Below are 16346 nucleotides of genomic sequence, written 5' to 3' on the forward strand. Positions count from 1 at the left end.
ACCGGCACGGGAGACAGGAACGTATCCGAGTCATGTGACCCGGCGGTAAAACCGAGGCTGCTCCAGACAGAAAGTTGCATGACAGGTGACACTCGAATCCTCTGGGTCGCGGGAGCGGGATAGGCTCCGGGTAGCCGGAACGCACAAGTTCCCAGCTATGTTTATGTATGTATGTGAGCATGAATGTGCATGCATAAGTGTATGTGAGCATGAATGTCTTGGGGCAAAGGTGGCGTCCACCAGCTGTTTAGGGCAAAGTAGGCACTGTAGTTTCTAGTTATGTCCCCCCCGCACAGGTCAGAACACACCAATAGCTGTTTAAAATATTATGCACAGCTAATATAAAAATATTATAAATTAATATTTACATATGTATAGCTTTTCAGATAAATTTATTTATCAGATAAATTAAATAAGATGAAGTCCAGTTGAAGGTCTCCTCTTCCTTTAAATTCAGCATCAAGGGGTATCCAGAGCTCATTTTACCAAGTACCGCATATCCTTACTGATAATTTCAGAAAAGCCCAGAATATACAGAAATAACAGCAACCGGGGGACGAACGTATCGGAAAACCAGAGTATTCTGGAAACCGTAGCAAGGAGAGAGACGCTGTAAACGAAGCCTCGTAGGTTCACGACAACATTCCCTCCAGCAATCTGCAAAGTTCTTTAGCTTTTCTTTCAATTGAATTACCACAGATTTTACAAAGTTTAGACGGCAAAGTCCGGAAAGCGGTTTTCGATGGATTGGTCGAGATACAGAGTGCCCTTGGGAGTATAATCACTAGGGGTTTGGCCCTTAAAAGCCGTTAATGGTTTGACCTTTCGTGTATTCGTGCCAATCACATGTAACGAATTACTGAACCACAATCATTTCTTCCCAAAAAGGTTTAGACTTTTTGTTTGGAGACTCAAACTGGCATACGGTACATGCAAACAGTCCCGTGTTTGGAGAATTCATGGAGCGGCTGCTCGTATGGAAAAGTCTGTCTATCTACACTTTTTTTGCATTTTATTGCATTTTCCTATAGTTCTGAACTCCTAATCTCATGATTCTACAGTCATGGAGAAGTCTACTAGTGACTGATGTCATTGCTATCCAACCTCCTACATTGTATTCTTCACTGTAGGGTCCAACTCCCTGCTTCTCTGAATAAAAAATTGATTTAAATAAATTAAAAACAGTTAAATGTTCTGTAATTATAATTAGTTACTGATTTATCTGAAATGATCAGTCTGGTGCCTGCTCGCTATCCGTACCTAACATACTAACCAGCGACTGTCCCTTTAAAAATGGCTTTCAGTGTGCGGAGAGATAACGGCTTTGGAGAGAGTATGGAGTGAGGCTGAAGTCTTTATCTGGAGTGAGTGCTATTAATAGGAAGCGATTGCCGGTGTTAACCGGAGAGCATAACGGCGATGAGTTTGTATTCAGCTCTATAGAAGGCTTACACTGTGACCATCAAAGCATCCCACCCATTTCCAGAACCAGATCCATACTTACAGAGCGGTTCTGGAGCAAAAAGCCAAATAAGGGGCAATCGACAGGGTTTGTCTGGAATGATGACTGCTCAGCAGAAATATGCTTTAGATATATATGGCCTCTAATGCACACTTGGGGTATCAGCCCACCCATCTGAGAATCATAACTCAGGATATCCACCAATATCAGAATGGGTCCAATCTAATTTACCCATTGTTGGTGTAAAACATTCATGATTTATGGAGACTGAGAGATGTAGTCCTATATAAATATATATACCGTATTGGCTCGAATATAGGCCGCACTTTTTTCCCCCACTTTAAGTTTTTAAAGTGGGGGTGCGGCCTATATTCGGGGTCTAGCGCCCGACGCCCGGGACATGCAGTCCCGGGCGCCGGGCAGGCAGCGGGGTTAGGATACAGATCCCCCGCAGCGGTGCAGGGGACCTGCATCCTTCTCCCCGATACGCTCAGACAGCCTCCCCTGCCAGCACTTCCCACGGGGGGGGGGGGTGCCGGCACGGGAGGTTATCTAAGCGTTTTACCTCTGCCCACCCCCGACTTACCGGAGCAGACTCCCGGGTGTCTTGCGGGGCCGGCGGGAGACATCTACGCAATACGCGCATGCAACTTCCGGTACCGGAAGTTGCATACGCGTATTGCGTAGATGTCCCTCGCCGGCCCCGCAAGACACCCGGGAGTCTGCTCCGGTAAGTCGAGGAGGGGGGGCAGAGGAGGACAGCGGCAGCGTATCGCGGGGAGGGAGGACAGCGGCAGCGTATCGCGGGGAGGGAGGACAGCGGCAGCGTATCGCGGGGAGGGAGGACAGTGGCAGCGTATCTCGGGGGGGGGCAGAGTGGCAGCATGTTTTTCTTGGTGCTTTTTTAAAGAAAAAAAACTTTTTCTTTAAAAAAGCACCAAACTTTTAGGGTGCGGCCTATATACGGGGGCGGCCTATATCCGAGCCAATACGGTATATATATATATATAGATCACAAAGGAAGGGGCTCTTTACAGTAAGGGCAATAAAGGTATGGAATTTACTGCCAAGAGAGGAGTTTCTATCAAATACAATGAAGGGGCTTATTTATTTTTTTTTTTTTTTAGAAAAGCAGAACAAAAAAAGTTATAGAAATAGAATAAATATAAGAGCTTCTTGATCCAATGAGAAATCGGATCGCTTTTTGGAGTCCAGAAGGATTTATTTTTTCACCCTGTGGCAAAATTTGGGGGGAAAAAAGCTTAATTGGGGTTTCTTTGGCCTTCTTTTGGATCAAAAGCAGGAAGGATGGGGTTAATGTTGATGGGCTTAGGTCTCTTTTTCAATCTATATTACTATGTTACTGTGATTTGGTCACAATATTTGCTGTGGGTGAAGCTGATTTGACAATGTGACGGAATTTACAGGATTATCGTTTACATGGGGAGAGAACGGCCAGAACCGGTGATTTCAAGTAGAGGGTAACATTTGTGGCCCACCGCTGGCAAAAGAAAGTTTAAATCACCATATCTCTAATAACTATCCTACAGGCTGCCAGTTTCCCAACAGCCGATACAGACCAACTACCCTTTTACATTTAACTTATTAGGTAAGTTTAAGATGAAGACAGGCGTGATGTAAAATAAACCGCATGAAAGAGTGTAGACCGCAGACTTTGCACAGCCTTTCCTTTTGCAGAATGTCATGAACCTTACCTATTGCTTTTAGTTGAAGTTAAAGCATGACATGATATAAGAAAAAAAATACTTTTTTATGGTAAAGAGATCTGAATCATGAAAAAGTATTTAAAGCCGAAGCGGCAAACAAGAATGCATGGGATTTCACGAGCCACAAAAATAATAATAATAATAAAAAATAATTAAAATAATAATATTTTAGTATTATTTAAGGAACGGGAAAACTGATTCATGTCGGCTGTCAAATTAAATGTTAAACTTTTAAGAGCCACTGCAGACGCAGAGCAAGAACGGTTTGTAGCACTCTGGGTTTCCAAAAGAGTGTCATTGGCCTTGAAAGTCACACGAAGGAGGTCACAAAACGCTCCCACGAGATCTCGCAATTGGGTCGAAATGAAGCCAAACATGGTCACAGATCCCTGCTAGCAAAAGCGAGCCGCAACAGCCAACGCGGCGAAACCATGCGTAAACAGAATGTCATCTCTTAACATACGCCAGGCAAGCCCCTCCAACATTTTCCACTGCGCTTTATACTCAGGGCTAGCATATGTTATGAAGCATGACTAGGCAAAGACGGCATTCTGCGGGATGACAGGTCCGACATCCATAAATAACGAGGTCCCACAACTGCTGGAGAATCCAGACATAGCCCCCCTTTTTTTTGTAAAGGGGATAAATAATTTTTGTTAGCAAAACATACATTTTTAGGCATTTGTATTTTCACAACGTACCACGAAGATGGGATCATGTTATTAAATTATTTTGTGCAATCAATCCCTTTTTTCTATGTTCTATCAAAAAATATAGTTTTGGTGTTTGGTTAATGAATTAATCTATATAGAAAATGGCTGTTTTACCTGTTTTTTAGAGATCACCAAATTCTCCACTGGTTGCCGCTCCTTGAAAACCTGAATTTCTTCTATAATATGAACTCCAGAGTTGATAACGACAGCCTTGTGAATCCAGCCATCACCTATTGAATTAAATCCAAACCAAAGGATGGGTCACCGAGCAGACCGTCAACAACGAGAAGAATAAGAACATGTAACCAAATTACATTTTTGTAATAATAATAATTTTTTGTACATTCCGCAAACCGGGGGGAGTGTAAATTGAACATTTCATCTTTCTGATATCGTTATGCATTATACAGAGCAATCCGTGCTTTGTTTAAGTTGGCCCTTTATAACGCATAACTAAAATGTGGAGATTTCTCTAACCTGAACGTGATTTTGCTATAAATTATAAAGGACCGGCTCATCTCCTCTTGCAGCAGAGGCTTGCTGGGGTTGGCCCTTCATAATGAGTAGCGAAGAAAGAGTTTAAATACTAAGTCTACTGACAAACTCCAACTTTAGTGAATGGAACATGTCAGATAAATACAAGATTCAGATCGATCTGCAATTCTAATAGAAGTAGACCAAAAGAGCCAGTGTGCCGAAGGTCAATGACCATTGATGATGATGATGATGATTGTGTAGTAGAAGATCATGACGAGAAGAAATACAGACCTGTCCCTATGAAGAGGACATCATACTGCTTGTTATCCAGAGCAGTGACCCTGTCCACGGCTATCCGGGTATATATAATATTCTTCTTCATCAGAATTGGCTGCTCACCGACCGGCTTCACCTTCTCGTACATCAGGGGGTGAAGCTTCACGAAATCTAGAACGTTATTGGGGAGATCCTGGGAAGAGTTATATCCGTTGCTCCGGAATTCATCCGTGATACACTGAAAGGACAAAAGGAATGAATAAACCAGGATTATCTTTACAATAAAATCACTAGATTTTCCCTTCAAAAGAGAACAGTTATGGAAAATACATATAATGAAGTATTTAATTCCTCGACCCCCTGAATGATCCTTTCTTAGATCTATCCCAGGATGTAGGAAACACCTGGACACCCTTAATTGAAAAAAAGCTACCCTGGATCTATTTAATTTTATTATTAATATTATATTAATATTCTTTATTATTGTCATGCAATGGTGACCATCTTCTTGCCGACAGCTCCTCTCCCCACCGGCAATCAAACGGTTACGTTTTATCCGCATATCGTCATTCAAGCGCCTTCTATTCATATATTCTTTTTATATACAAGCAGCCTTTACACGGATAAGCGAGGATTACTTTCAGTTAAGATAAACAAAAGAGAAAACAAATACAAGACCTTGAGAACACGCAAAGAAATAGTAAAAACAACAACATAAGTTACTTTGGACACAACCTTTTGGATTGTATTAGCTGGTAGCGGAGGATATTTGCCCTCTATAAACATTTTTTTTTTTTATGTCTATAACAGTACAAATGATCCTCGGGGAAGGTGGGCATGAAGGTCTGGCCGTACTCGAGGGTTAAGGGTTGTGGGTTTCCGGTAAGATTGTTTAAGCTTTGTGCGTGGTTTTGAGCCGGCGGGAGGCAATGAGTCTGCCTGAAGGGGGGGGGGAACGTGTCGTTTTAGCCTGAAATGATTACGTCTCCTAAATATTTGGAGACAAAAACCAGTAAACAGAGAGGCATGTAATTGGGAAGATCACCGAGGAGCATGTCCTTGTTTCAACTTGCCACTTTACAACTGCAAGAACGCCGATTGTAGAGCTCTCAATCCCCTATTAATCAGTAATTGCTGCATAAAAATACAGAACTTTTTTCAAAATAATTTTTTTTGACTTTTTTAGAGATCTTTTAGAATGGTCACCAGGCAGCGATCACTGTTAGTGAGGAAGACGTGTGAACGTATATCCGCTACTCACCGAGCCTGGCCTGGGCTTTGGAACGTCACCGTTGTATCTGGACCATTTCCGAGAAGAGTCTTGGTATTCCATATACGGACCGTCAAACACCTTCTGAATATCCGATATGCTATATTGGCAAATAGCAGATGCCTCCATGTTCCTCCTGGGGGGGGGGGGGAATATAGAAACAATGTACTAATATTTTCCATAAATTTTAATAGTTTTATAAACACAAAAACAGCACAAAAATAAAAAAAAATATTTTTTGTATAATGAATGCTTTATAACACCAACAAAAAGAGAAAAGAACCGTCTTCAATTTAAGGTGGGATCTGTTAATCATAGCTTTTAGCTTAAACAATTTAATAAAACTAGCATAATCTTGTACTGATTTTTAATCAGTATAATTGTATTAGAGAACTAATTATTCTAAAAGTGATCGATTACCAGCTAAACTATAATATCAATGAATCTGATATCTTGATATTATCTCATATTCCCCCCCCCCTTAAAAACCCTGCCAGCAACTCAACAACCGGGGAGAAATAAAGTAATGGAGGGGGTGGTGATCACCCAAACCTTGCATATACTCTCATGATACATACATAAAGTGTGCTTCGAATGCATATATTACTATTAATATTATTATTATAACTCCATTAATTAGTTTTTTTTAACATAATAAATATAGAATTCTTTTTTGGGAATACTAAAGCCAAGCTGTGCTGTTCGAAGCTCCTGGGAAATCAGGATTTCATGGCTAAATATTATTTTCGTATGGATAAGAAAAAAGGTTTGTACGAGGTTGGACTTTCGGTTTAGCAGATAAATTGCTCGACGTATCGGAACGGGATGTCAACTGCAGTCATGAAAAACAACTGTTCCCATTTCACTAAAAACAGGTTTTTTTTCCCATTTCAGAAGAGAATAATATTGTTATCCTCAGCAAAGCCAATGTAATTCTAAGTCCGGTCTTGTAGACCGCATTAATATCCCTACAAGGTTTTAGATCTGAGGACAACAGGAACGTTAACGATACCGGTTTGTTAAATCCCCCCTCCAAGAAGCTGTGATTGCAGTGAAAATAAATGCATTTAGTTAAAAAAAGGATACTTAATAAACTCCAGATTCTCGAAACACTTTGTTAATGAGATTTTGGTTTGAAAAATAGAATTGCCCCAGCGGTATTTTCTGGCACCAGGAGGGGGTAACACTGATATTCTGTATTCCCCATACCAACATGATATCTACAACTACTTATATCCCTATATAGAAATAAAAACAATGGAAAACAAGAAAATACAATTTAATTCATACGTAATATGTAGTTTGTCGTATTTAGCTTTAAAATCAAAAAGAATCTCCCTAGTTGGCGATAAAATCTGCTAATCTGGCAAAAGCGCTTCACCGGGGATGATATAAAAACCATAAATACTGTGTAGGCAGCCGCTGATGCAGCCCTTACTGCCGCGTATAGAAAGAGGACAGCTTTTATGAGACTTCGTAAAATGTTACTCACACGGAAGACACGCTGATAACCATCGCGGCTGCTTTACAACGCAGCCTTATGGAAAATAAGGGCATTTAATAATTCATCGTCATCTCACATTAACTACACTTTTTCATTAATACAAACTGAACCCCAGATTAATGGATTTTAAACTCTGGGGCTCTGTCGCTTGCATTACTGAACATGAATCGTTTAATATAATATTATTATTATTTTAATTTTTTATATAGCGCCATTAAATTCCGTAGCGCTGTACAACGTGTAGACAGGACATAAGTAGTATGTAACATAACAAATGACTTATAGAAACAACAGGTGAAGAGGGCCCTGCTCAAAGGAGCTTACAATCTAGAGCAGGGGTGGGCAATTAATTTTCCCATGGGGCCACATGAGAAATTGGAATGGTTTTAGAGGGCCAGACCTCTACAAACTACAAACTCCGAAGCCTTGTCCATTTTGTTAACTTATGTGCTGTTTAATAAAGTTATTCAAGCCTACGTCATTGGTAGAGGTGCTTGAATAAGTAAGGCCTGAATAACTATTAGCACAGCACAGAAGTGAACAAAATGAACAAGGCTTTGGAGTGCATACCGTATTTTTCGCTCTATAAGACGCACCTGCTGATAAGACGCACCTAGATTTTAGAGGAGAAAAAAAAGGAAAAAATATTTTGAGCTAAAAAATGGGCTAAAATATTTATTACAATAACTGAATAAGCTATGAACACAGTAAGACACACGCAGTAAGACACACACAGACACAGTAAGACACACACAGACACAGTAAGACACACACAGACACAGTGAGACACACACAGACACAGTGAGACACACACAGACACAGTAAGACACACACAGACACAGTAAGACACACACAGACACAGTGAGACACACACAGACACAGTAAGATACACACAGACACAGTGAGACACACACAGACACAGTAAGACAGACACAGTAAGACACACACAGACACAGTGAGACACACACAGACACAGTAAGACACACACAGACACAGTAAGACACACACAGACACAGTGAGACACACACAGACACAGTAAGACACACACAGACACAGTAAGACACACACAGACACAGTGAGACACACACAGACACAGTAAGATACACACACACACAGTAAGACACACACACACAAACACAGTAAGACACACACACACAGTAAGACCTCCCTCCCTAACCCCCCTTCTCAGTATCTCCCCTCTAACTCCCTAACCCCCCCTTCTCAGTATCTCCCCTCTAACTCCCTAACCCCCCCTTCTCAGGATCTCCCCCCCCCCCGCCCCGGTCACTTACCTTAAACTCCTGTGTTGGAAGCGTGAGGCGTTTGTCTCGGGTGCCGGCGCTTCACTGCTGATCGCCGGCGTCTGACGTCATATGCCAGCGCCCAGCGTAAAGCGCCGGCACCCGAGACAAACGCTTCCAACACAGGAGTTTAAGGTAAGTGACCGGGGCGGGGGGGGACACCGGACTCATTGGTGAGTCACCAGGACACTCTTTGCGGGCCGGTCCGAGCTATTCAGCGGGCCGGATGTGGCCCGCGGGCCGTGCTTTGCCCAGGTCTGATCTAGAGGATTAGTTTGATTCATTAAAAAGTCTTCAAGAGCATTATTATTATTATTATCTTTTATTTATATAGCCTGCCATTCTTCTTTGATTTTGAGTTGACTAGGATAGTCCCAGGACCCATAAATTGGGGTCTTGGCGCCTAGGGCAAGGTCAGGAATCCTGCACCCAGCTAAAAAGTGCCCCTCACCTTGTGGCACCCGGGAAAGCTGCCAGGTCCTTGCCCCCTGGACATTACGTTCCTGTATTTTATTATTACTTTAACTGGATCCGAAAAAACTTTTTTCATGTGAGTTTAAAACTGATACAAGTAGTTCTAGGAAACGGGTGGTAAAACAGACACTCGGGAGAGGGGCATTTATGTAGGATTCTCCCTGCCTCTCAAACACACCCCCCCCCGGCTAGATTTCCCATTCTCTCTTCTGCAGGGCATTCTAGGGCCCATTGCAGAGACCACGGCGATCACTATATGATCATGTATACCAGGGCCGGAAATTTCCCTTTGGGCCGGTCCATGGGCCGGCACTGTATACTATACATATGGGGGTCCCAATTTAGTACCTTACCTAACTGGTCTCTGAGCTGTACCCTCTTTCCAGAGTGGTATCTGTCTTTAAACTCTGCTCACCCCACTGGTACTGAAATGGTTAAGAGGCATTTGAATTGAAGAATAAGAACCCCTTTAAGAAGCCGAGTAAGCAGATTGAAGCCACCAGCTGAGATGCACCAAGGACGTTCCCTGGCAGCTGCGCGAAGGATGAGTGGGATGGGAGAAACCTATTCAGCCTCAATATTTACTTGATAATAAGCGAGATATCGGCAAACAACCCCCTATTCCGTGCCGGCTCCATTCTCAGTTATCTTGGCAACGGTTCCTTGCATATTTCATGGTGTTTTTCTTTCCCAGTAATTATGTGCATCTGTTAACGGCGACATCTCCCATTCAATCACTCGTCCCGGGGAAAAAAGACTTGTTTGCTTAATTCTGTGCCAGCGGCTGCCAGTTACAGAGATACCCAAACCGGGCTCAACAGGTGGAGCTTCCGTTTTAACAAACGAGGGTTCCTCTAAAAAGAAGCTAAAATTACAATTCTCCCCAAAAAAAAAATCCATGCGAATTTCCTTCGGTGGTAATTTTTGCATCGACTTTTCCTAGGAAACATTTAATGTACCTAAAGCAGAACCAGCATAATTTGATGGCAGATAAGAACCTTTGGGTCTATCTTGTCTCTCTTCTTGATGTGAAGACTCAAACCTTAATCAAAACTTAGCCTTCACTTAGATTCAGAATAACCATATGCATTCTTTATTTTCATTAATATTATCCTCAACCCCTTCTCCTGGGAGGCTGTTCTACTTCTCTACCACCCTCTTCCTACCGTAAAACCTATTTATACCTTTAGTTTTTTTTTTCCTGATAATATTTATTCTGCAGACCATTCACAATATTTGTAGCCCTCCTCTGAACTCCAAAATCTATCCTTCTTGAGATAAGGGTCTCCAGAACTTTACACACTACACGAGATGGGGTCTGACCAGAGATCTGTAAAGTGGCAGGACATGACAAGGTGTGTCACCCCCTCCATAAATAAAAAAAAAAAAAAAAAAAACGGGTCAAAAACAGGACACCGGAAAGTTCATTATTGGGTTTCAAAGGTCAATTCAGTCCCTTTTCCATGGAAACTCGAAAGCATTGTCCACTACGTAAGACCCCAGTACGTCCCATAGAAATCACACAGAAATTTGAGTGAGTTTCTCTGAAAAGGGTAATTTAGGTGCATAACGAGCATTAATGCCATGTCGGCTTTTTTCTCTTCTTGCACATGATGTTAATTCTGAACTCCTGATCCAGATAACAAGCTATGATTCGACGACTTGTAGGGAGCGGCTGGCGTACTATTTACTCTGAATTATCTTACAAGTTATGTGATATTCAGGAAATTCTAAGGAAGCTTTCTTAAAGGGACGCGTCAAGCGCTTTACCGCACATCATAGCTGTGTCTTCCCTTTAAGGTTTCACGGTGCCTCCTTGCGATTGCCTCCATATGCATTTGCCCCGTTGCCCACCCTCCACATGTTTCCCACACAAGGACACGAACACATCTCCTTGCACTTCATAATGGAGAAAGAACTCAAGGAGTTTGAATGCTCCAGTGTTGATGCTAAATGGAACCAGTAGAAGTGATGGGTCACGATTTCCATCACATCTAGCCATGTATAAAACATAAAATCAATTTATTTTTAATTTGCCGTTTCCAGTATCCTACACATTTTATGCGTGATAGCTCGCAGATCTGGAGTCCGTACACAGACCAGGCTAGATATGAATTATATTCTGCAGATCATATAAGTTTAATGTCGTGTCAATTGAAGGTCTTTAACCATCTGGAAGTACATGTGACATTTATGGTTTGTGCCGACAACGATAAATGATGAGTAATGAAGTCAAAGTTCGCAACGTTTTACTGAGCTACTTCAGCTGTTCCAATGTCCTTGGGCTGCTTGTGAAATATCTAAAATGAATCGTCATCACAAAAATACAATTAAAACGCGTTGATCCAGTGACATACTTGGAGTCAAGAAGGACTTTACAATTAGAAAGCACTTTTTTGCCTTCTTTGGGATCAACAACAACTTGATTGACTTGCATCTTTTTTCCCCCCAAACTAAATTACTAAGTTACTACATTACAATAAATACACCTTAAAGAGCCCATACATCCCCCGAAAACTCATACATACCAACTATAAGTTGCCAACTGGATGGCTTGGAATAAGCGTGGCTCATGGTTGAAATATGGTAAAGATGGAGGTTGAGATTGCCAGATGGAGTCAAAGGGCAGGTGAGAAGATGGAAAGAGGCATAGAGCTATGTCAGCTAGGTCTCTTCTAGCTACCTTTTTGGTTGCGCACACATTTTATGTTGCTCTAGAACACATCTAGTGCTGGAACACCCAAAATTCGCAAAACTCTGAAAGGAGAATTTTTGTTCCTAATTTTGCCATCTCAATGTATCTTAAATTGCCAAATGGGCTTTGTGGCTGTGAAACTGTGTAGGAGAATACTTCTTTGGTCAGTGTGTCACTACAAGACCATTGATGAAGCCCCCTCGCCTAATATGCGAGAGGCCGGAGGGTCTCAAACACTACTTGGACTTTATTAACCCCTTAAAGACAATATTGAAAACAATGCATTTTGAGCAATTGTCATTAAGGGGTTAATTCCCTCTCTAGTGCAGTCTGAATTTGTACTGGGTCACTGACAAGACCACATGGTAAAATCCCTCTAGACTGTAAGCTCTTTTGATCAGGACCCTCCTTACCTGTTCCTGTAAGTCAAATTGTCAGGTCCTGTCTACCCATTGTACAGCGCTACGGAATATGATGGCGCTATATATAAAATAATAAGTAAAAGTATCAGTCATCTTATTCCCTGTCCTTCACAGAGTCTTCACAAATTGTTAAGAGGGCCTAGTTTGGGTTTGTGTTGTGCTATTTGTGACTAGCACAAGTCACGGGGTCAATAAATTGTACAGGAGATGAGCCAACAGTAGAACGATAACCACTGAACCTGAACGGAGCAAGAACATCATAACAAGAAACACTAAGCACTTCAGAAATGTCAAATTATGACTTTAGATATAATTGCTTCCCGCTAAAGCGGGAGGGAGGATTTTCCCACCATCGACATGCTGACCATCTGCCCTTTCTTTGCTCCTTTGGACCCACTTAGAGAAAAAATGTCCTCCAATAAAGAGATTAATCTGGGAAAGCTTTTCACAACACATTTTTTGAAGACTTTTTGACCAATTGTACAATAAGTGATTTCCGCACGGCGATCCAAAGATCTTTATTCTTCTCGCTAGGATTTATTGAGCTTTATGATAGAATTATCATATAATAAATATAACAGGGTATCATGGAAACAATTGAAAATATGGTGTTCTTTTGTATATAATTGTACTTTTATCTGTGATTCCAGAACTCAAGTAGACAATACCGTTACTTAGAATACTTTGTTTATTGATAGTTTCATTTTTCACAGCTCCTTGTATACCTCTCCCATACTTTGAGCATCTAAGCGATGGATAAATTATTGGCGCTATGTAAATAAAAGATAATAATAATAATAAATAATAATAACCTGTGCAGGAATATTATTACAACGCCGCTTACCATTGCAGAATAAAAGCCCCGTAGAATATTGCCGTGTCCCAGCTTCCCAGCTCGAGGGTGTAGGCGCTCTTCAAGGTTTCATAATAAGGCATGGAGCAGACCAGTCTCGCTTTCAGAAACGATGTCCATTTCTTCTGCAAAATTTTCTTGCCTCCCATGTCGCTCTAAAAAAAACAAACAAAAAAAAACATATACCGGTATATATATATATATATATACACACTCCGTGTATATATATATATATATATATATTAGCTCTTATTGCCATTTAACTGGAAAGATGATCAAAACTCCCAACAAGCAACCTCATGAGCGATTCATTTCGGATCTTTTTGCACACATGGCTCTTTAAAAGTTGCGACTGCAAACTTGACTCCCATCGTGTCCTGGTTAGCCAAGTTGCCCCGCTTTTCAAAGTTTATATACGACGAGAGAAAAATGTGTTGCTTAACGGTATCTCTATAATCCGACTGCAAAAAAAAATAAAAAAAGATCTAAAAGACGTCTTCTTTACACTCAACAGACACAACGAACAGTGACATCTTTTGGCTTCATCCTTCCAAGGTTCACTAACTGTCCTGGAGGAGTCATTGAAGAATGATAGTGGGAGATTTAGGTTGCTGATGTACAGTAAGCTGGAAGATATATATTAAAACATATCCAGTAAACAGTCTCCAAAACAGGATTAACAATTTACTGTAAGGAGGATATAAGATGTTTGATGACAGACGCTGAATTATCCATAAATCTCCTGCTAGATTTCCATATAGTCTCTTTACTCAAGCCTGGATGTGCCGTGTCCCACCAGAAAGTTGCATGTTTGACACATACGGAGGTATTTATTCCATGTTCTCAATTAAATTGTTAAAAATGTGGTGTCTCTGGTGCTTATTTACTATAACATTAGAAAGAAAGTGATAACGTCAGTGCTAACAAAACAATATAAGTGGATCGAAATAATCATAATGAAGATGTGCGTCAAATAATACAAATATGCTTCAAATAGTAAAAATATAAGGCCAAATTTGACTCGCAAAAAAATTTCAATTGATGAATGCGATACCGAAAACCCTAAAAAGAATCTGAATTGATTGAGTTTTTATTGTGAAGATCATAAGAAGAAAAACTGGGAGATTGGATACTCAAAAGTACTTTTATTTTTTGTGTCAAATTGGGGTTTAGATTTTTTCTATTTGAAGCATATTATTATTTTTTTATGTTATTCAGTGTAATTATTTGCTTCTACTTTTATCATTATTATTTATCACTTTTTTTCAGTTTCCTAGTTGTGTGGTTTAAGGTGGAACTCACGAGAGGTTTTCCAGCAGCTTATTCAGATTATTTTTCGGATTCATTGCTCACTCATTTTTGCTCTATTTTCTTTTGATTGTTTACTATATCCTGGGCTTAACGCCTACTTATTTTACAGGCACCAGAAAGAAGGTGAATTGGGTTTGGCATTCCAGCCTGCGGTTCTTAATGGTATCCGGCTCAAACCATTAAGAAGGAAAAGCCTCGTTATTAAAGGTAAATTATCATACATGGGAACTTTGCGGGGTAGACTACTCAGAGTTCCCACTCTACTTTTGTGAAACAACAAAGCTAATCGTGGGCAGGGATGGGGATAACTGTGCATAAGAACAGGGCAAGTCTCAGACAGACATTGGTGGGGAGTGGAATGGAAGTGGGTGGGGAGTGGAATGGAAGTGGGAGGGGAGCGTGTGCAGTCAAACAGGTATATAAATTATACGATCAGCAGATCATAACCCATAAGCAGTAAAGTAGGCAAGTTTAATTTAACATTTTCATTGGGGGAGGGGGCAGTACAATTAATATTTGTCCAAAAATGTAAGGCGTTTTTGGGGTGTAAAGCGGAAAAAAATATTCTTACTTTCAAAATAAAAATTAAACAGGCTAAATAAAAATATAAACATGGCCCTGCGATACGCTCAGCGAAAAATGCTAGAAAGAAAAGAAGAGTTCTGTAAAAAAAGTCAACATTCTAATCCGTTCTTTTTTTGCTGGCTCGCGGTGTGCGACAGCCTGCGATTACTCAATAATTCATAACGGTGCTTGTGGGTAGTGAATAAATGTTCTATTCCACGGATTGTTGGCTCAGGAAGCGGAATTCTTTCGGAGGAAAACATTCCTTTATCTTGGAATTGTGTGTCTTGTAGAAGAATGATATTGTGAAACGGTTTAGTTTAATGTAAAAGCAGTCAGCTGGTAACTCCGTGTCCTGGATGCATAAAGGGGGAATAAACGGTTTTCAGCATGCGGTATTATCTAGACCGGTTTATGCCTTTTATGGTATACGATGGTTATTGAGGTTAACGGGACTGATTTAGGATTGTGGGAATTGTAGATTATTTTAATTGTATTCATGAATATCCCGCGTGAATTTTGTGGGAACAACACCTTCAGAAGTACTGTAGAAACTTTAAATATCTGATTGCTGATGTCATAGAGCAAGCAGTGACTCTATATACATCCTGACATCACATGTCGACATCAAGTTCATGTCATGTGACTTGCTGTGAAAATTTCTATGAGGACCGGTATTGGGTCCATTTGGTAGTTTATTTGCAGAGGGACTACACAGAATCTTCACGATGGATTATTAAAGGGTTAATACCCAAGATCAGCGTGTATCTGTGTATTTTATTTGTGCTTTATCAGTTTTATCAGGTAGGGCTGTTCGTCTCGGCTCGTTCCTCTGTGATTTAATCATCTGATTTATCCACCAGTGCTCATGCAGTGATATTTACACGGTTTGCCATATTCTGTGCGTTACAGACTAACGTTTCTAGAAACAAGATGTAAGAAGATGTAAATGATGTTTTTCTCGGCGTTGGGTAACTTGCTGCCGGGGCTGAGCGCGACTCCTGGGTCAGCACAGCTTGTCGGAAAGAAAGAAGTATTCGCTTGAGTCAAGCCTCCACGTGGAAGTGGCTAAAGTGCTTCCTCTTCTTCTGTCGTTGGGTCTGACCACGTCTTCAAACGGCACGCCTGTGACTTGTGGAAAGACTCGGCGGGCCAGGCTGTGGTCTTGCTTGGCTTGTCTGGCTTACTCAGTACTACTTTAAATCATGAAAAAGTCTAAAACTATCACAAAGAACTTTACAGCAGACACTCACAATAATTTACAGAATTAGGACCCTTTCAGAGGTGGTTTTAATGC

The 16346-nt window shown here is 40.9% G+C and overlaps 1 protein-coding gene across 1 annotated transcript in view; it reads right to left on the bottom strand.

Annotated features, from left to right (window-relative positions):
* The window catches only part of SEMA4G (semaphorin 4G), an 82483-nt gene that overhangs the window by 8004 nt on the left and 58133 nt on the right, over positions 1–16346 (bottom strand). Inside the window, exons 9-12 of the mRNA XM_053450389.1 lie at positions 13166–13329; positions 5917–6061; positions 4671–4893; positions 4017–4132 (exon numbers count right to left, since the gene is read on the bottom strand). Of these exons, the coding sequence (XP_053306364.1) occupies positions 4017–4132; positions 4671–4893; positions 5917–6061; positions 13166–13329 (648 nt within the window). The remainder of the gene's footprint in view (positions 1–4016; positions 4133–4670; positions 4894–5916; positions 6062–13165; positions 13330–16346) is intronic.

Source organism: Spea bombifrons, chromosome 11 (assembly GCF_027358695.1).
Source record: "Spea bombifrons isolate aSpeBom1 chromosome 11, aSpeBom1.2.pri, whole genome shotgun sequence".
NCBI classification, from domain to species: Eukaryota; Metazoa; Chordata; class Amphibia; order Anura; family Pelobatidae; genus Spea; species Spea bombifrons.